This window comes from Tetrao urogallus (genome assembly GCF_951394365.1).
Source record: "Tetrao urogallus genome assembly, chromosome: 8".
NCBI lineage: Eukaryota > Metazoa > Chordata > Aves > Galliformes > Phasianidae > Tetrao > Tetrao urogallus.
Window position 1 is genome coordinate 32,745,870 of NC_136821.1, and position 21,345 is coordinate 32,767,214.

Consider the following 21,345-nt stretch of genomic DNA (forward strand, 5'->3'; position numbering starts at 1 on the left):
AAGTATTTAACTCATGGCAAAGGTCTAGCTCCTCATAAGAGAGACAGCTTTGTGGGAGAAGTCACTGGATCTATAATAGTGGTACTTCATCAGTTCCCTGGCGATTGGCAAACAACACTTGATGAGGCATTCTTTCACTTTTAACCTGAGCAAGACATTTGCAGAAAGAAAAGGGAGAAAGTTCAAGGGATAAATTTTAAGGTAACTCAGCATAAAGGAATCCCATGTCAGCGAGGGTTGCCAACAAATGCTGGCAAGTAGTTACAGCTGCCTCATGCCCTTCCTTTTTGTTTAGGAACTACAACATCAGATTGCCACCAGGAGGTGTAAAAACATCCTACCCAGGGAGACAGTACCAACCAACCATCTGGAAAATACTGATGCATCTAAAGAAGTGATGAGGAATGGAAAATTATTTGTTCCTTTCCTATTTTGAAGAAGTACACGTGTTGTATTAAGATCAGTAACATTTAAATCTCCCCAGAATAGAAAACTGTCCAGAAAGGAAGGTCACATCCCACTCTTCTGAGAGGTCAGAATAGCTACAAGGTGCCTCTTCATTGTTATCTTTAGACACTAAGTCAACCATCCACACCTGGGTTTGTCAGACTCCAAACTAGCACACCCACCATTCTCTTAAAGCCAGAAACAGAGCTCCTGAAGCAAGCTCATCTTAGCATACTGTCTTCTTAGTTTTCTGATTATAAAATTGAGGGTCTGTAGGAAAGACCTATCTGTAACAGATCCCAGCTGTGTCTGACACCTTACCTTCATTTCCCCATTGACTCTATTATAATTATATATGCAAAACCAGCAAAAGGTCTCATTTTGAATGGTAACAGCTGTTGACATCAAGATCATGCCGAATAATTTACCTGTTTAATTTTAGCTGCTAAACAGAAAGGGCCTCTTGTGGGAGATTATTTCACTGGCTGAAGTTTTCTCTTTCTCCCCCGGCTGTCTTTTCCTTTCTATGTATCCTGGACAGCACTAACCTCATCAAAAAGACATTTCTAATCCACGTGGACAAAGCAGGACAAGAGCTGAGTAGTTGATTACTGTTATTTGTTGCAGATTCTTAATTTTGGCTCAGACACTCAGTCTATGTTTTTTCACACATAACAAGTGATTGATTGGGAATAATACTAAGACAGGACTTGAGAAACAAATCCTCAAATTCAGACTCCTGAAGAACATGGCTCCTGGTGAATCCTTTGCATCAGACCCTCTGTGTCTCATCAAAGTGCTACAGGGTTACCTCAGCAATACCAAGGACCAAAGAGGACCAATTCCATCAGTAAGTGAAATAAAGTCATTGTACAGGCCTAGACACACAAATGTAAAAGGCAGCATTTGTTACAAACCAGTGCTAGCGGGAAGGCTGTGAAAAGATCTTCGGAGTGGTGTTCATAAAGAGCATAGTATTCTTTTTTTCTGATAAGCTGCTGGATGTTTATGGCACAAACTTGAGTGTCGTGAGAAACTGAAAATAAAGTTGCATTACACTGCTGCACACACTTCACTTTCAGGAGCAGAACAAGTACTTTGCCAAGCCAAAACTTCATCTACATTCTAATAGGTAACAAAACTTCACTAGGATGGTTCAGATCACAGAACTTACCCTTGGGTGCAATTTGGATGGCACGGATGGCACTCGCGATCCTCATCGGCGTATTTGAAAATGAAACTGTTGGCCCCCTGTAAGCCATCGGGGCATTTCTCCACACAGTTCGGACCATCCTTAAAATGGAAACACTTCGTGCAGTGGTCAGGCCCCTGGTGAAAGGGGAGAAACAGTGCATTCAAGTTACTCCGTATTTCCCTTCTGCACTGGAATTGCGGGTCCTAGCATGACAGCACATACAGCAGTAACTGCAGTGGTGTTTCTTTCCTAGCAAACAGCAAATCACCCACATGGTTCCAGCCACTGTTGAGGAATAGCACATGTATATCTTGGTAGTTCTGACCACAAACTTAGCTTGTACAATCTAAGATTAATTCCTAGTTTCTAAACAGGTTTCTCCACACTACCAGCACGATTAACACAACAGACTTCATGCTTGTTTTAAGCCTACATACACGCAAACAAAACAAAGACATACAGTGATTCACTACCTCCACAATCCATATTATTTCCCATACTGCCTTCTCCCTTTGGTTATCCTTCAGTGTTTCTGTGACAAGGTCTTCTTGATACATACACAACTTTTTAACAGTCCAGACTGTCACCTAAGGCTCCTACACAACGTAAGCAAAATTAAGCCAGTGGAGCCGACCAAATACCGTGTTCTGCTTGGGCACTGGTCTACAACTTCATATCCATGAATCCTCCTTCAAGTCCAAATTTATCTCGTGGGCTGAAATTTGCATTATTAGCTTCCTACTTTGTGACAGCATAGCAGAAAGCGGAGTGGTACAGCAAAAACAACTATGACAATGTTGAGCAGGGTAACGTATTTTCTTTACGGTCGTTAGGTTACATGAGAGAACCAAGGAAACAAGGTTAAATTTTCACAGTAACAAAAAACCTGAAATACAACTCCTTGCATCCAAGACGCTTTTAACCTTGGCAATATACAAACAACCGAAACAAGGAACTACTTTTATCCAACAAAAGGACAATAATCTTTGAAACAAGACTCACTGCTCATATAAGATAATTCAGGCATTATATAGACGACAGTTACAGTCAGCATTCATTTTTAGGATGTGCATAAAGAATGCTGCACCAGAACAGGCCAGCCTACAAAGAAAAGATGACATTGCTCAAGCTTTCTGAAAAACCGAGACAAATGCCCACATCTAAATACAAAAAACCAACAACCTGAAACCACAGAACAGGACAGAACTGAACATAATGAATAAAAGCAGCTAGAGAACAGAATGTTCAGACTGCACCTGAATACTACCTCACGCTTCAAGACTTTGGACATAACATTTCAGGCATTAAGACAACTCAGGAGAGAAAAGGACTCGCTTTTTGAACCATCTTCTAAAGCAGTCTAATTCACCTGAGTTCATTCCTAGAACCTGCTTACTACATGCAGAGTACTGCTCCTGCACATAAAATATATTTTCTGCCTACGTTAACGTTGACTTGCAACAGTTACTTTACTTGTTCTGAACAGAAGGTACCTGTGCTTTAGCACATTTTAACAGCCAGCACTGCTCTTACCGGCCCATAGCATGTGATCATGTTGTCTTCCATCTTCTCACACTGGGGATCACACTCCACACAAACAGAACCATTTGCAAACTCTCGAAACTCCCTAGGAAAATATTTTGCAAGCAGGTTAGGAAACAGCAAAAGGGAGACTGAAGCTGAGCAAAAATGGCTGCCTCTTCACTGAGTGGTAATCACCTCAGCCTCATTAAGCCAGTGGACTACACCAGCTGAGATGACTTGTTTTAATGGGATTAGGCTGCTTTACAACAGCTGAAGATTGAGCCCAATCAGCAAAATCACTCAAAAAAAAAATACTTTGGAAGGGGCTGAGCCCACAGAAAGAGCAAATAACATTCTCTAATCAATACAGTTCAGAACATTCTAGCTGAAGTGCTGGTTACACCGTCCAAATAGAGCCTCTCTGCAATCTTCCTGAGACAGGCATTGTGGCAGAACCAGCCATCAAGTGCTGCAGGGTTTGTGGTCAGATGTGTTCTGATGCACACAAAACCACAGTTTTATAACACTGTTCTCCAACCTTTTTTAAGCATACGAAACTGTTTTATGTCAGTGTTCTTTTCACATGCATTGTCCAGACAGAAGTATTTTAAGTATTTTAATGCATTTTCAGGACTTCCAATCTTCTCTACATAACAGTTCCATGAGTTATCATACGCAGCAAGAAAGAAATTGTGGTGGTGATTTGATTTTCAATTAGCACCTCAAGGAAAAAAAGAGTAATTAAAATCATGGTTTTATCTTTATTATGAAATGAATTACTGGGACCATACTATAATGTTATGCAGGATGTTGAATTCCACCTGCTGTCCTCCAAAGCCTAATTATTAATTGCTCCTACTGCAAGTAACACAAGGAGCTTTGCTCCATTTTATCATTATCAGGCACTCTTGAACAGCTTTGTCTTTTGTTCAGGGTTCAGGCTACCTGCTCTTTAGGAAAAAACACACACAGCAGGTTTTATTATTTCTATTTCCATGTAACATATATAATGTAAAAATCACAGGTAAAACTTCACACACAAGTTCAGATTCTGAAATGACTAAAAGTTAAGCAATAATACATTTCACCCAAAGGCAGTAATATTGACAGTGGAACTGGATACCCCTGGAAGTAAAGACAAGGTAACTTACACATCAAATCCTGAATTATCCCATCGCAGCACTGGCAAAAAGTACAGCAGAAATATCTTACCCATCATACAGGTTACAAGATTCTATGCAGGTTCTCCCCCTGATGAAGCGCTTGCAGGAGAGACACTGGTCTGGCCCCGGCCCCCAACAGCCATCGCTTGAGCATAATTCGTTACACACCATTCCATCAGCAGCTACAGAGAGAGAGAACACTGACATTAAGTTACGCAGTCCTCCGAATTCTAAAGGAAAATGTTTCACCTAGCATTCAAAAAACAAGACGCCCCCTAAAAATACAAAACAACAAGGCCCCACTCTTCCTTGCTGATAGCATAAGCCACAGTGGTTACGTGGCAAAATTCCCCCAAGAACCTAATTATTAAAGTTTGTGAGGAGTAAAAGGCCATGAACCTCAACGGCCTCTAAAATGCTACAAGATTTCAGTCTCTGAGAAGAGAACATGTCCTCTATAGCCCAAGAGTCCTGCCTGATGAACAGGATTCTCAAATCCACCCAGTAAGAGAATTAGCACTATTTACCACTGAACCCTGACAACAAAGATGCCAACCTCAACATTGCTAAAACTAATTCTACTTCAACAACCAACAGTAACATAACAAGTTTAGTTTTTTTGAAAGAAGCTTCTCTGCAACCGTTTTACTTTTGAAAAAGAGAAATTGTTCAGAGACACCGAGTAAAACACTTGCAGGCAGGTCAAGAGGCCTAAGACAAAAAAGAACTGAACTCACCCAACAGGCAAAGGAGCTCTGTGGCCCTGCAGCACCCCTCCTCAGGAAGCCCCAGCTCCAAAAGATGCTCTCCCTCCCATGGCTGACCCTTATATGAGCTCCCCCTGGGTCTGCCCCTTCTGGCCAGCTGGGCAGCACAGGTGCAAACACTTTGCCTGTGCCCCCTGGGCCGAACACAGCCCTTCACCAGGTGCTCCATCACCACTTCAAGCCCCGACCCAACAGCTCCCCTGCGGCAGCTGTTAGAGATGATTCTAGAACAGATTCTGCTGTATGCAGTCTATTGCAGAAAAATGGCCTTAACTTTGGTAGTGAGAAGTCATGCCTCAAAAAAAACAGGGAACTTGCTCTCTGTGGCAGTCAAGTAGACAAGGAAGATCTGTTTGATACAGAATGGTAAGCGTGATCTGATGCAGATAGGAAGAAGGAAAAATATAAGAAACAACCAAAAGCTTATTTTCCAGACAGAACAATGCTGGATGAAATGTTCTTCTCCGAGCTGACTATTAAAGCTCAACAAGAGTTCAGGATTAACCTCAACAAAGAGTTAAGAATTAGCATCAACAGTTCTACGAAACAATTCGATATGCCACGCTCAGAAAAGCAGACCAAATGTTCAGATTTTTTCCTACAAACACAGCAGAGAAAAACCAGAAATAATTATCTTACCACCACGGAAACTCACTCTGCGCTCAGTTTGAGTATTACACCCAGTTCTGGCTTGTTCCTTTCAGAAAGGATAAAGTGAGAAAAAGAGTGCTGCAGATTCAACCGCAATGAAGGAACAAACAGTCCTAGGCTCAGGTGAGGAAGCGTGCAACAAAATGCTATGATACTGTGAACAAGAACAGAAGCACAAAGCAATTTTCAAGGCTTCTTCCAAGTCCCTTGAGAGCATTCAAAAAGATGGGAACCCAAGAGGCTTCAAAACAGCTTTTTCCTCCTTCAAAGTGTAGATCAAGCTGCAGAATTCCCTAGCATGGGGAGATGGCTTTAAACTAGAAAAGATTTAGAGATTAGGAAGAAATTCTTTACTGCAGAGATGGTGAGACGCTAGAACAGGCTGCCCAGTGAGGCTGTGAAAGCCCCCTTCCTGGAAGCATCCAAGGCCAGGCTGGATGGGGCTGTGAGCAACCTGGTTTAGAGGGAGGTGTGCCTGCCTACAGCAGGGGTTGGAACTAGATGGTCTTAAAGGTCCCTTCCAGCCCAAACCATGCTATCATTCTATCAAAGTACTACTTTAAATTGTGATTTCTAAATTCTTTGGTGCGAAAGCACCTGAAAAGAGAACAAAGAGCTTTTCGTATTCAACACGTCAGAAAAAAAAACAACAGCCCACAATGTAAAACATTGTCAGCCTCAAAACCAAATCTCAAATAAACAAAACTAACAAAAGATGAGGGAAAGGTGGTTTCAATCAATATGAATTGCGTATGGCTATTTTATACAGTCCTTTACTACATAAATGATAGATGGTAGAAATGAGCAAAGAGCAAAAGCAAACAAGTATTCTCTCCTCAGAATATGAAGAAGGTCCATTTCTACTGATGTAGCCATACCTTACCATGTGCAAGTGTCGAACTTGTATTCCAAATTCACTCTTCCATGACGAAACAGTTTATGCAAATGACTTATACAGCACAGTGAGTACATGAAAAATAACAACAATCTCCTAAATATCAGAGATAGCAAATTCACCAACGCTTGCTTCTCCGATTCACTGGAGCTACACCTGTAGTCTTACTTTTCAGCCAATGACTGGCTTTAAGAACTCGTAAGGAATATAAAAATCCCTCTTACTTCAGATCCCTTTTTGCTCCTTCTCCATCCTAAGAATGCCTTAGTTTCTGATACAGTTTTTCACGCTCTCATCATCCAAAGGCAGTTTCCAATTTTTCTCAATCTTTTTGTTGATATTAAGCTTTTATTATCAGTCATTTTCTTTTCTTCCCCGTCAACTATTAGACTACTCCGAATTAAGAATCTATTCCTTCAAATAGCAAGTGACACTATTACAAGATCACTCTAGGTACAGGCAGAGCCATATACAAATGAAACAAAGAGCTTTTGAGTAAAGAAAATTAAGATTGTCCTATTGGAATCTAGCCAACATAGTACCTGTAGTCTGAGAAAAGAAACAAGAAAAAAACCACTCTATTTCTTTCTGCTTATTTCTAGTATAGAAATACTTTCACAAGCAAAAAAAAAAAAATCATTTTAGCTTGTCATTCCTCCTTTTTTGAGGATGTCTAAAGAGATCTTTGAGTTTTAGATGTATTATTTGACATTTTCAGGGGCCGAGAATGTTCTGAAGCTCCAACGTATCCTATGGCCTGTATGTGGAAGAAAAGAACAAAAAAGCTTTTGACAGGAACTCATTTTCATTAGGAGTCTTAGAATGCTCCTAATGCTCATTATTTATCAATGGGGTCACATAGGTTAGAAGTAACTTCCCCAAACTAGATAGAACACAAGAAAGTTAGCTTAAAAAAAAGAAAAAAAATAGCTCTATTCTTAGTCCAGAGCTCCTTGAACTCAATAGAAAATCTCCTGCAAATTTCAGTTACATTTGCATCAAACCTTGCTATTTATTCAAGTTTTCAACCGGTGACTAAATTGACCTAATTCAGAACAACATTTATAACAACCTTTGCCTGGAAAGGTTTCCCTGTATACTGCAGGTGTCAGTAGAGTTGACAGCAATTATTTAGATAACGTCATACGAGAGGTCATTTTTTTTCTAGATTTATTTTGTGTGCTCTTGTATTTATCATGAGTTGTCTCTGACTTGTTCCATAAAATACCCATGCTGGGGGAAAAAAGCCAATTCTTTGCTTCAGCACGGAGCAATGGTAAAATCTAACCGCTGGAGTACATCTTCTAGCAAGTAAATTTATCATCATTCACTCTGCATTGATTATCTTTGTAACAGTTTAGGCACAAACTGTGTTTAGTATTACAGGTTAGAGCAGGAGACGATTGAAAGTATACAACTGATGAGAGGACCTGAGAAAACAGCATGGAGCTGCGTCAGGGGAGGGTCAGGTGGGGGTGAGGAAAAGGCTCTGCCCCAGGAGGGTGGTGGGCATGGAGAAGCTCCCCAAGGCAGCGGGCACAGACCTGAGCTGCTGGAGCTCAGGGAGCATTTGAACAGCATTCTCAGACATAAGAGTTTGGATTTTGGGTAGCCCTGTGTAGGGCCAGAAGTTGGACTCAGTGATGTTTGCGGGTCTCTTCCAACTCAGGACGTTCTGTGACTCTGTGAGAGCTCCTGAATTGTACATACATACTCTCCTGTCGATTTCCATGAGGGTTATCCATTTGGTCACATCCATTTGCCATGTGAATCCCCTCAAACAACTTTGGGAGACACTGCTGCTAAAGCTGCAGCATCTCTTGAAGGCTCACAGCTCATCCTTCGCTCTTCTCCTCTAACGTGCCTCCAAGCCTACGGATCCCCCAGGCTCCGTGCAGTTCACAAGTATCTCACTGGTAATCATGGACTGCAGCGTTTTTCACTGACTGAACACTGCTGTTGTTATTTTCATTTAAAAAAGAACAGACTTTCACCAAATTCTGCTGTGTCAATGCTATCTCAAAGATAAGCACTGCTGTAAAACTGAACTTGTCTAGGAATATTTAACACCCTCAATAATTCTTCAGTATTTCATTACTTTTAAGTTCAGCAGAAGACAATTTTGAATGGTATGGGAAAAATACATCACCACTTTGTGATTTATAAAAAAAAAATCACTTCAATAAGAGGCTGATTACATGACCTTAGAAGCTCACACACGCACTTTAAATAAAGCTACATTTGTAATAAATGTCTGCTGTAACATGTTCTTGGCAATTTGTAATCACTAGGCAGCAAGGAAAGCAGTAACAAGCTGACAGTGCCTCAAAATACACAAAGAATTAATAATAAACACACCAGAGTGTGGCTGTAATAATTAACATGGTCTAGACTGGTTTCTTTGTGGGAAATGGTATGAAAAAAACTTTCATGGATATTTTTATGAACAATTCACACTCTGCTAGTTGCCATGTAAACAAACAGTATTTCCACCACAGATACTACACTTCAATCCTGCAAATATTTACATACACTTTAACCTTCCTCATTCTGATCAGGCTTTTTGTCACTCAGACAGGCATGTGCATATGCGCAAGTGCCTGCAGAATGTGGGTCTAAAACAGGCAAAAGAACCAGAAGAAGGCAAAAACTGAAACCCTCGTGGCTTGCCCTCAGATCACAGACACTCAGGCAATGGAAGATCAGAAAAGCTCTCCAAAAGCTCAGTCTGCTCCCATCTCCTGAACAGGACGGATGCTTCGAAGCATGCTGGACAAATGCATCTGGCTCTAAGGACCAGTTCTGTCTTACCTCAAGTAAAGGTGAGGAGTTTAGTTAGACATCTAACCTGCAGCAGAACCCATTTAAACCCAGAGAGGTACTGACTGACAGGCAGAGCTGAAGCAGCAAGGTAGCTCGTCTCATCTAACGTTGACTCTCTAAAGGCCACAAAACATTATCGATTCATTCATACAAGATGTGCATAGAGAGAAAACCACTGTTACATTTATGACTCAGGAAATTAGCAGTCCAAGACATTGCATTCTGATCTAAGTAGCCTGGCCCATAGCCTGTGTTCATTAAATACAGCCCGTTTAATCAATAGGCTAGAAATCATTTTTGGAACTAAATTCCTGGTAGTGCATCATATATACTAACTTTTCAAAGGGAAATGAAAAAGAGATCTGTTTTTCTCATGAAGATTCTCCCGGTGTAAAATTTCATAAAATATCTTCAGTAGTATTTTTCTTCCAGGGAAATAAAAGCTTCTACTACAGCAAATCCTCAACAAGGTGGAAGTCAAATAAAGTTCACGTTTTCCCTTTGTGTGCAAATGTGCTGACAAGATTTACAGTGCCAGAGTGCGATTTGGCAGTGCGTTCTAGTTTCCATTTGTTCAAGAAGTCTGAGTTTTAATAGCTTGTAGCCATTTCAAAGACTTGACAATCACAGGCAAGGGCAAAAAGGTATTTGACAAAGCAGTCCCAACAACTGCTATGGGACTACCTTCCCAATTGCTGTGTCCAGTTGGCCTCCAAGTTCACCTGAGCTGCTTCCTATAGTCTTCTAATATGTGGTCTGTAAGTCATTGTATGGGAACTGCTGAGTCACGGCCTGAACCTCTGTTTGATCACCTGAGGAGAGCCATGAGTCAGCCAGAGGAGCACAGGTGAAGGCAATTCAGCTGTGCTGCAGGAAGGGGTGCAGCCTGGACCCCTCCTAGACCTATTTAAGAGCTGGCTACCAGAGGGGAAAGGTTTCTTCTGGAGATCTGTGCTGCTGGAGTTTTGAAAGTGAGTGCAGGATAGAGGTAAGCTTTCTCTCTATTCTCTTTTTGTTACCATTATCAGCTTTACAAAACTTTTTTTTTTTTTTGGTAGTTGTAATATCTTAATATTCATTGATGATACAGTCATGCAGCTCTTCAAGCAAAAAGGAAGCACTACTTCCTTTTTGGAGCTATGGAGATTATGTTGCATCCTATTACCTTCATTCAGTTGGATGGGCCCTGGGCAGCCTGTTCTAGTATAAGATATGGATGTTTGCAGCTCTGCCTGTGAGCCATTCTATCATTCTATGGTTCTATGATGATTCAACTTTCACTTTTACCCGTAGAACAGTAGCCAAATAACAGCCAAAAAAACCCCTCACCTAGAGATCTACCAAACGAGGTTTAACGCTTCATGAGGCTCTCACATAACAGAAGAATTGAAAAAAAAAAAAACAAACACCCAAGTGGAGCTGACAGATGTATAAATATGTTCAACCCAGTAGTGAAATCTATCCTCATACCACAGCGATGAGCGCAGCCGCAAAATCTTTCAATGCAGAGCAGTATTTCAAAGAGAGGGGGAAAAAAAGAAGCACTTAAAAGTATTATCATGGTCTGAAAAAACATTTCTGCCTTGCCCAATCTGAAAGAACAGATATATCACTTAAACATACTGCAATTTAATGAATTTTTCTCTAGCAGTATCCTTAAAATGAACTATATTGCTGCTATTATGCAATATTATGCAAGTTGCAGTGTGATTTCTGCATAACCAACTCATTTAATCTGCTACACAGTGTTCATTTGATTTTTCAATAGGATCTTAGTCCAGATAAGCTTTCCTAACAGACAATTAGCCCCAACTGAAATTCTCCTAGTGACCTTCCTTGTCAGACAGGCTCAGTATGGCAAGGGAGAACACAGTTACCAGACAGCAGTCCCAAAAGTGACCTTTTGAGATTGACAGCCACTTTGGCAAAGAAGAGAAGCAGAAGATGCCTGTTTAGCTCCATAGGTAGGGGGCTGTAAGCCAAAGTCTATAGAAACTATATTTGCTCCACATGTACAACCTTCAGAATCCGTATTTATAAAACTGTATCTCTTGTCTCCAAAGTTCATATTGCAGCAGGAAGCAGTGCCTTCTTCCTTCTCCATTTTGTTTGCCCATACTTTAAAACACTTCATTTTCTTACAAGTCTCCTTGGAGACACTGGGCCATATCTTTAGATTCTGCAAATGATCGATACTCCGCTCTTGCTTGTGGGGCTCTAAACAAGTGACCCCAGCTGCATTTCTGGCCTGTCCACACATTGTATCCTGTCATTACTTAAATCATTTCCCCCAGAGCGAGCCACTCGCAGGCAAGAAGATTTACACTGAGAAGCAGTACTTACTGCAGTTCTCTGCTTTTCTATTTCGATGAATCACCGTCTTTTGGCTGGGTGTGCTGAAAAGGCTGGTCCAGTTGACTGTGTGGTAGTAGCATAAATTGCTGTTGTCTGTTATGTAGATGTTACCAGCGCTGATCTGCTTCAAGGACTGGAACTGTAAAGAGGTAATGCCTTGCTGCTTCAGGATGAGTAAGGAAAGGCCGCTGTGACAGAAGGAAAGAGAACGTAGATGAGCCCCAAGAGGTGGCTCCAGAGGTGAAGCTCAGCGGAGCTGGTGGAGAACTTCCCACTGAAATTAGTTCTAATGGCACGATCATTTGCAAATTTGCTCAGAAAACTTTTAGTTTGAAATGGCACAGATATTTTGTGAGGCAAAAGGTGGTTTTATTGCCCAGAAAGCCAAGTGCCCTTTCAGAACTGTAATACCACAAACTGCGAGGCATGCAATGTTAGGACAATTCAGCCATCAAACTAACTGGCTAAGTCACTCACAGCTCTGGAACAATCATTAATTATTATTATTATTTTTTTTTAAATAAAGTGCTGTCAAGAAAACTGAAGAAAATGTGTTGTTTCTTTATCCCACAGGACATCAAAATTAACACTTCAGATGGTTTATACGCTAAGGAAAAACTGACAAAGTCATGTAAAATGCATTCGAAAATGTGTTAACATGACAAATTAATGTCATTTATGGTAATACAGGAAGAAACTGCTATTTTCAAGGAAATTTTTCCACCCACTTCCTACATTGTGTTTTTCTGCTATTGTAAGCTGTGGTTATCTCCTCTATCAGAAGAATGATAAACGATTGTGTAACACAGGAATGACTGTGCATATTGTATGACTGAAGACAAGTGAACAACATCCAGCTTCTCAACACCCTTCAGGTTATTGTATTTTAATGTTTATAATTGCTTTCCAGCTGTTCTAAACAAAAATTGCTGCTTCTGAACAGAACGCTGGGCTGTAATTCAGTCTCAAGGTTTCACTGCTATTCATAATCTGTTCGGTTTGCTGTTAAAAATGTCAGCAAGATGCCGCATTTACACAACTGGGAACCAGAGTTTCCTCTCTACAAGGTATCTTCCACTATTATTTCTCACTGCATTTTCTTATTTTCAAAAATCAATTCCTCCCTATCAGTTCTCAAATGAAGACATCTCTGGTAAAAATGATACTACAGAGCTAACAAATACCATCTGCTAAGTACAATGTATTCACCTTTTATTGCTTCTTAAGACCAGGTTGTTCTTTGGACATATGTGACTGTAAATCTATACACACCTGTATGGGCATGCAGATAATGAGGCAAAGTTCTAGTATCTTTTAAGGTACATTTCATATTCATAAAATGCTTTAAAATGTAGAAAGTATTAAATGAACTGGAAGTTGGCATCTGCAGAAATGAACCAGGATAATCTGATGCCGTTTGTTTTTGTTTTATGTCTTTACATTCAAAAGTTATTGTCCATTGTCAAGAATGGAATAGCAAAGATACTGTTAAAGAACAGCTTGCCAACTGAGAAAACGTGCCAAGTTATGACACGCTTCCCAAGAAGTGTTGCATTCCTTGCTACTAAAATGCTGACGAAAAACAGCGTTGTGAACATAGAAAGTACCTTACCTATACAGAGCTCTTCCACCAATAGTAACCAAGTTAGAAAAAACCCTGAAGTCAGTCATGTTCTCAGGCCACGACTGTATGTTCAAATACCCTGAGGGAGAAAAAGAAAACGTGAGCATCAATCATTCCAGCCATAAAGACTGCTTTATCAAATACACGAATTAAGACAGGCCCAGGCTTTAAGTGAAAGAAAGCAACTGTCTGAGAAAAAGAAATAAAGGTGATGAATTCAAAGACAGCAGTGTGCAAAATTCACCGGCCTGCTCTGTACTGTCTCCTCCAGCGAGGAAAAGGAAGACGTGAACAGTGTCACAGCAGAAATGTCACAGCACTAAATCAGCTTTCAAACGCCACGCTGAGGGCAAGCTTAAACATCAGCTGCAATCTGAAAGGCCTACATACCATTTCTCAGCAGCAGCAGGCAACATTAGGATTTGCCTCAATTAAGAACATTCAGTTAAAAACGTATTGGAGCCCAAGACAGAAATTGAGAGATCCATTATGATGCATTAAAAGGTAACGACTTTCCTAAAACAAAGAACTTTCATCCACTTCTGACTGTGTGTGTGGATCAGTCTTCAAAAAGAGCACTGGAGGGTAGTGAGTGCAACTCTTTATTTTGTTTTGCAGACATCTGGGGCGCACCTATGATTTTGTTTCAGTACGGGACTGGAACGCAATACATCTTTAAGCAAAGGGATAATTCCACTGGTAAAGCAGAGATTTCCATTAGCATCTGAAACACTTGCATCACTTTGCCAGCATGGTGCTCACTTAACACTAAGGTCTTGGTCTTCTGATGCTCGTGTAACCCAAAGGCAACGTTCATTCTGTATTTGTGTGAAGTAAAGGACAGCACATTTGTGAACAATACTTCGATAAATAACAACTCCAATATCAGCTATCAAATACATAGCAGAGTGAGTTTTAAGAAAAGAGCATCTGTGCTCCTCAGGAAACCCAACAAATGACAAAGCAAATGCAGAATGAAAAGAAATTGAGATTGTAGGACATCGGAAGTGTTTGTTACCTGTTATCTCTCTCACTGTTTGGAAAATATTTAATTTCTCAGGATTAATTGCTGCGATTGTGTGATATGGATCCCTGGAAGATTAAGCAGACAAAATGCAACACTGTGAATGATAATTAAACAAACAAACAAAAAACAACCACCACAACTTTCACAAAGTTCTGCCATGCAGAAAGTAGTATTATATTTTAACACGAGGTCAATACTTTGATTTCAGGCAGTGTGAGTTGCAGGTTTCAGACTTCTGATTCTGCAAAATCTAACTTCTCCCATGTCATTTTAAAGGGAAGCAGTAGTGCTCACTATCCTGAGTCATGAATATCTTAGTAAATACTTCAGCTGCTGGAAAATTAATGGATTCTGAACAACTGTGGATGATCTTCCTAAAGGATGATTTTTCTCAGGCAGACTAGCTGAAATGGCACAGCTGAAGTACTGTGCTACTACCTGGACTAACAAAACTGCTACTGAAACAATTCACAAGCTATAAGCAGAAGAGAACTATGAGCATGCTGGCAGTGCCTGACATGTGACTTCAGATGGATGCACTGTTCAGAAGGTATGGAGCAGGAAGCACTAAGCCAAGCAGTCAAGCAAGTTGGCCACCTGGGAACTGAAATGTCCCCATCAAACAGGAAAATCTCAGGTATGCTACAGCATAAAAACATGACACTGACTCATTTTGAGAGTGCCATGAGTTAGCATTTCTTCTTTTGTTGTGAAAAAATAAGGAAAGAGAATTTGCTTAGAAAATATCCCCGAGAAGAAAATATACTGTGATTCTCCAGTTGTGTAAGAAGCTAACTAGAGCCTAACTCTAACAAAAAAACCTTGAAATAGTCAGGAAAAAAATTCTTCTGTAACACCATCTTATGGCGCTTTTGTGAATTTTACAGGGCTAGGAAACAACCTCGGGAAAAGATAGAGCATGCATTTCTGCTCTGCTTCCTAAGAGACATTCTTGGAACTGGAGCTATATCTCCTGAGAGAAGCCTCACAAGTTTGTCCTGCAGTGAATATGCAACAAAACCCCTTAATAGGCAAAATGCCTGATCTGCTTTACCAACATGCAAACTCGTAGAGTAATGCAGGCATCTACCACTCTTCCCAGCAGAGCCAAGACTTCTCAGTAGAACAGGCAAAACTGAACTTTGCAGCTTCAAGAACAAGAGATTTAACTGATTGCATGACTGCAGACAGACAACTAAAGGGGAGATAAAACACTGCCTATAATGGAGGCTTGTTGCTCTTGCTGATCGTTAGGGCTCTCTGTTCTTCACAGAGATTATAACAGAGAAACAGAAAGAATGCCATAAGCGAGTTTGTCAGGGCCTACTGGACCAATTCTTCCATCTGTTCAGGTCACTGAAAGATGGGCTTCATGGGCAACATTTTCCTAGCAATGATGCTACCACAACAGCCTTGAAATAGTGGCTCACTATTGCTGTGCACTATTGCACTGGTGCAGATTTTTACAAGCACAGCATGCAGACTCTTGTTCATCACTGGCAAAAATGCACAGCTAATGCTGATGACTGCATTGAAAAATAGTGTTTTGATAGAGAAAACTCTCAGCTCCGAACAGTGTTATTGTGCTCCTTCCATCTATTGTTGTTGCCATAGAAATAAATAGAAAGCATCATTTTAGGAGTGACCTACGCAGTTTGAATAGACATTGTTACAAATACACAGGGACTAAGTTCAAATGATGAGGCAACAGAAAGACGAGCTACAAAATACCAGGATCAAAAACCACAGAATCAATTGTAATCATACAGTTACCAATCAAAACAAGAAAATCCACTCTTAGCATCTTTCAAGCAACCAAGTAGTTCTCTGAGACTACAAAACATCTTGCAATTCTGCAGAGATGCAGACTTAGTCTCCACAATCTCGAGTGCTGAGAGTTCAGCTTAAATGTTACAGTTCACAGAGTATACAAATTTGGAACAGAAGGTAACTAGAAGTTGGAGCAGAGGTACGTTTTGTTATTGCTCTACATAGTCCATCTATGTAACTGGCAGCATACCTACTATCATCTTTCATTTCCTCTGTGTACTAATGATTCGCAAAATGCAATTACAGTTTTAAACAAAAAAGCTGTTCCAGAATATTTTCTTCCCCAGAGTGTTTTATTCAAGGTTGGCTTTGTTCTCTTTATATTTAATTGATAGATCTGTTATCATGACTCACCTTGTAACTTCGCTATTACTGCAACTTCTACAAAAAATGTCTCTGTAATCCTCAAAATCACAGATCTCTTAATGAACTGCAGAGAACTGCTCGGTTCCTCCAGCTGCTTGCCTTGCATTTACTAGAGTACTTCCTGTCTTGTGGGATGTAACAGATTTACAACCAGCCTCGTGAGCAATCATTTGGATGAGAAAGTGCTAAGGTGCGAGCACTGACTGCTGCGTGACCTTCACAGAAAGCCCAAAGCTGCATTTCCTTAAACCACCTGAACCTACATTTCTTTCTCCCTATGCCACATTAACCTTTCACACTGTGCTCTCTGCAGGAGATGAGAAGGCCAACCGCACTGCCAAAGCTCACACTGGCTGCCCTTTTGAACATCAGTGAGCTGCAGGGCACCTGCACTGAAACGGATTTTCAGCTTTTGCGTGGCTGGAGTCAAGTTGTAGGTGAAGAAATATTACAACCCATCAGCCCAGCAAACCAAAGAAACAAGTCATTTCTCTCCACCTCACCTCGTAGGGAAATGTGAGCCACGCAACCCAGAGTCAACAACTTCATTATCTTAACACCTGTAAATCTAAGGAAAGCCGACGAAATATCTGCTGCTATTACTCATGCCAGAATTCCACCTCAGATCAATCTGCAGAAGTTCAGCTCATCACAAACTACGCCATGAAACCGCTAACAGAGAGTGAGCCTGGAACCATACCTTGTATTGTTTATCCTAACAAGCAATTGCAGCCAGCACTGAAAACTCTGAGAAGCCAAAAGAGCATATTAAAACTTGAAGACTACCCAGCATAAGTAATTGAATACTTTGTACTACTGATGTATATTTATTACAACAAAGGGAGAGAAAGAGTTTCATCCTGCTAGTGCATTTTGAGGATTTCACTCATTTTAAAAGGCCCTGCAATACCTCAAAGCACCACATGTAACTCACCGTGGCTGATGACACCACGAAAAGCTTGAATTAGTGAGAAAATACAATCCTATGTCTGCTCTCTCAAAGAGCACAGAACAAGAAAGCAGTTATTGACATCGGGCCTCCTCTGACCACCAAAACAGATTACATCTGTTCTCTCCATTTACATCCCACCCTGCTGAATTTGCGCCACACATTCACTTTTGATACAACGGCAAACAGCTCGTCAAACTATTAACAGCATGAGGTTATTTGGCTGGTCTTTCTTTACAAAAAACAGACATTAATGAGACTTCCAAATACTGGTTCTATACCTCCACATCATCTACTGTTATTAAGACCTATTCAATACACGGATGTATTTAAAGCAAAACACCGCATTTAAGTACCACCGATTTTTGCACATCTCTGCAATTGAAACTGGAATAGATATAATTAAAATGAGTTGACAAGAGGGCAGGTTTTTTTGCATGCATGTGCAGCAACAGCCAGCGAGGCTCTGACAATTTTCACTACGTGAGGCACTTTTAGCATATTCTGCATGTTTCACCACCGATTAAACGTAATTCAGAACAAACGAATGGAAGGTAACCTATCCTCTGTTATGAGCCATTATTGAAAGCAAGTGCTGACAATTTTATGAAGGAACCTAAGCTCTCAGTTGGCTTTTCTCTTTCTAATGCCATCTAGTTCATTCTATCTTTTCCTACAGATTGAATCCTAAGAATCTGGTTAACAGTTTCCTTCACAAATGAAGACAGGAAACTAATTTATCCTAGGTCTGCAGTCGAGTAATAGAAGCCTGCAGCTGTAATGCAGCGGTGGGCACTACTGGTTTCAGCGTGCACCATGACACAACATACAAACATTTTGTCACTTACCCATGAATCCCAGTAACAAGGAAGATCAGGTTGCCATTGATCTTAGTGCAGTTTATGAACTTGTCAATGTTGCTGGAATCCACCGTCTGAGCTGACACTAAGCTCCCTGTTCCAATGCCATCACACGCTGCCAAAACAAGGAGTTTATGTGAAGAACTAGGAGAAACAATTACTAAATCAGTACCTGTCATCCTTCTAAATGCAAGCCTTTGTTTCTTTTAGAGAAAAAGCTGCAACAAGGTGTTAAAATGGCGCTCATTACCCATATTCCCCGAGGATCCAGTGCTAATTTAAACCAGAAAGTTCAAGGACCTGCCACAGAAGGGCATCCTGGCAAATGTTTTTTCACGTTGAATCTCAAGGCGTGTAAGAACCCCACAAACTCCCACTCGAGCCATCTGTAAGGAGATACTTGATGATTTAGCTTAGATTGGCTGTATCCTGTATTTGTGCACTACTTACTGCAAAAGGAAGGGGTCCTACACTGCTAGCTCAACAGGTCCCCTTTGCTTTGGTGAACTTAAAGTCTGTGAACTTCACTATTCAAGCACCAGAAGGCCCTCTTGAAAGGAAGCACAAAAATAATTTCATCATCTCATTAAACAACAGGACCTTAAGAAACCTTGGTATGAATGTTGACGAATCTTCTGCATGCTGCATTTAAATGCAACTGCATTAAAAGCTGCATTTTCTGATGCATCCAAGAACAAAAACCTCCCAGCTTCCATCAGATAACACATCTATCTCTCTAATGGTCTCCTCAGATGGCAACCATTATCAGAACACCTCAACTTTTAGTAGCTTCCCTCCATCCCATTATGTAAACCTAAGGGCTTAGGAAGAACAGTATATGTATTCACATGCATCCAAAGGTATCTTTTCAACTGCAAATATGGGAAAAGTGACGGTGCTTTGATCCTGAGACATTTAAGTGGGGAGCTTAACGTCTCCCCATTGGAGCTCAAGACCAAGTAACCTATAAATATCATTCTTCTCATCAGCATTCTCACAGAAAAACTTCTAATCTACCTTTAAGACACTTAGAAAGGAGGTAAAAAGATTCTGGGAAAATAGGTATTTTCAGAGAACAGTCAAATAATGGAAGCTTAAAGCTATACTGAGTGTGAAACGTACCATATACTGAAGTCTGGGTTTTAGTGCAGCCTCCTTTGGAACGACAAAAGGAGAGCTCTGAAACACCTCCAGGAAATACGAGTCATTAAAATGATATAATAAAGAATTCTTTCAGATTTCTCTAAAACCAATGAAGAAATCGCCCTCATTTTTATCTAAGCAAAAGTAATTGGTTTAGTTATACTACCATTATAACTGAATAAATTTTCATTTCGTTGTATTTAGGAACACGCTTCACACACAGCCTACATAGTTCAAAGTTCTGTGGATATCCAACGGCTATTAATATCAAATATTCTACAGCATACTCATACATATTTCATGTCACAATAACACACTGCTTTGCTCTACTGGAGTGTAGACTACAGTCAAAAACATTTATACTAAATTATTGCCTACCTTTAGGACAAATGTCAGTGCAGGGCTTACACATCTTAATACCATTTTCTTCAACCTCCATCTTGGAGCTCGGACATGCACGGACACAAGAGCTGGAATCTACCACAAAGTTGTCTACAAAGAAGATATTGGGAGAAAGTGAACCACCAGACTACACAATACTGGAAGAACAAGTTTTTTGATCGCATGATGTCAGTACACGTTATTTACCTTCATGCTTATCGAGACACTTCTGAAAGCAATGAGCAATTTAGACCCGTATTTGGTGACTCAGGAAGAAACAGTTCTCTTTCACACACACAGAACTGTATTTGTGGGATAATGCACTGCATGGGACAACGACAATTATTTCAATTTTGCCTTGTAAAACAACTGCCAAAGGAGATATAGACTGATTCTACTTGATTGAAAGCTTAATGTGGTCGAGAAGAAAAAAATAAATCAGGAAGCTCAATGAAATATTTAGACAAAGAATCACATCCCTAAAGCAGTACATGGTACACCAGTTCTGTTAAAAATAAACAAAGCTTTGACTTCCTTAGATGATTCACCACTCTTATTAGAGACGGAACGAAGCTGTGACAGTCCCAACCTCAGCCTACTGTCAATCTGAACTTCACTGTAGAGATTCAAAATTTGGATTTGGCTTTGAGTTGAGTTATGGTTCAGTTTATTACAGATCATCCAGGCAAATTACATTTAAAACAACGGACAACGCAACTGGAAACATTGGTGGGAACAAAAGGGAGAACAAAAACATGGTCTCTCTTTCCTAACTAAAACATCTGTATCAAAGAGTGCATCAGTGACAATCTCCAAGGAAGTATTTTGTTCTTTGCCATCCGGCTGGCATTTCAGAAGCACGTGTCTTTCACATGCATGGGATTACTGCTTTTAATCTCCCCCAGCTACTGTAATTTCACATATGGCATTGTCAGTAAGGCAAGCTTTTTTCCCCACTGGGAAAACTGCTAAGGAAAATGTCTGTGGTAACTTTATGTCAAACCATCGTGATTCCAAGAAAAGAGCATCACGAAAGTGTTTGATGCCAGATACTGCTGCTGGTAGACTGTCAGTTCTGTTAATTACATGCATTTATACAATCCCGTGAACTAATGCAGCATTTTGTCATTATCTTAACAGTTAATTTCTAAATCTACGCGGGCTGTTTGAAAGCATGAATGCAACAAGTGGTCACTGTGGAGACAGAAACTCAGCGAATTCCCTTTTTGTAAAAGAAAAATCACTCCAGCACACAATGCTTGGAAAGTGTCAACGACCCAGAACTCTGTTTCTACTTAGCACACGCCTAAGCTTTTGCAAGATGCAGGCGCACACAGGGCGATCT

The 21,345-nt window shown here is 40.4% G+C and overlaps 1 protein-coding gene across 1 annotated transcript in view; it reads right to left on the reverse strand.

The window, feature by feature from the left end:
- Nucleotides 1-21,345, reverse strand: part of ERBB4 (erb-b2 receptor tyrosine kinase 4) — a gene marked incomplete at both ends in the record, with an annotated part of 495,076 nt that overhangs the window by 123,266 nt on the left and 350,465 nt on the right. The window contains 8 exons of the mRNA XM_079538981.1: nucleotides 1,622-1,776; nucleotides 3,176-3,269; nucleotides 4,379-4,511; nucleotides 11,809-12,008; nucleotides 13,433-13,523; nucleotides 14,463-14,536; nucleotides 18,465-18,591; nucleotides 19,998-20,111. Of these exons, the coding sequence (XP_079395107.1) occupies nucleotides 1,622-1,776; nucleotides 3,176-3,269; nucleotides 4,379-4,511; nucleotides 11,809-12,008; nucleotides 13,433-13,523; nucleotides 14,463-14,536; nucleotides 18,465-18,591; nucleotides 19,998-20,111 (988 nt within the window). The remainder of the gene's footprint in view (nucleotides 1-1,621; nucleotides 1,777-3,175; nucleotides 3,270-4,378; nucleotides 4,512-11,808; nucleotides 12,009-13,432; nucleotides 13,524-14,462; nucleotides 14,537-18,464; nucleotides 18,592-19,997; nucleotides 20,112-21,345) is intronic.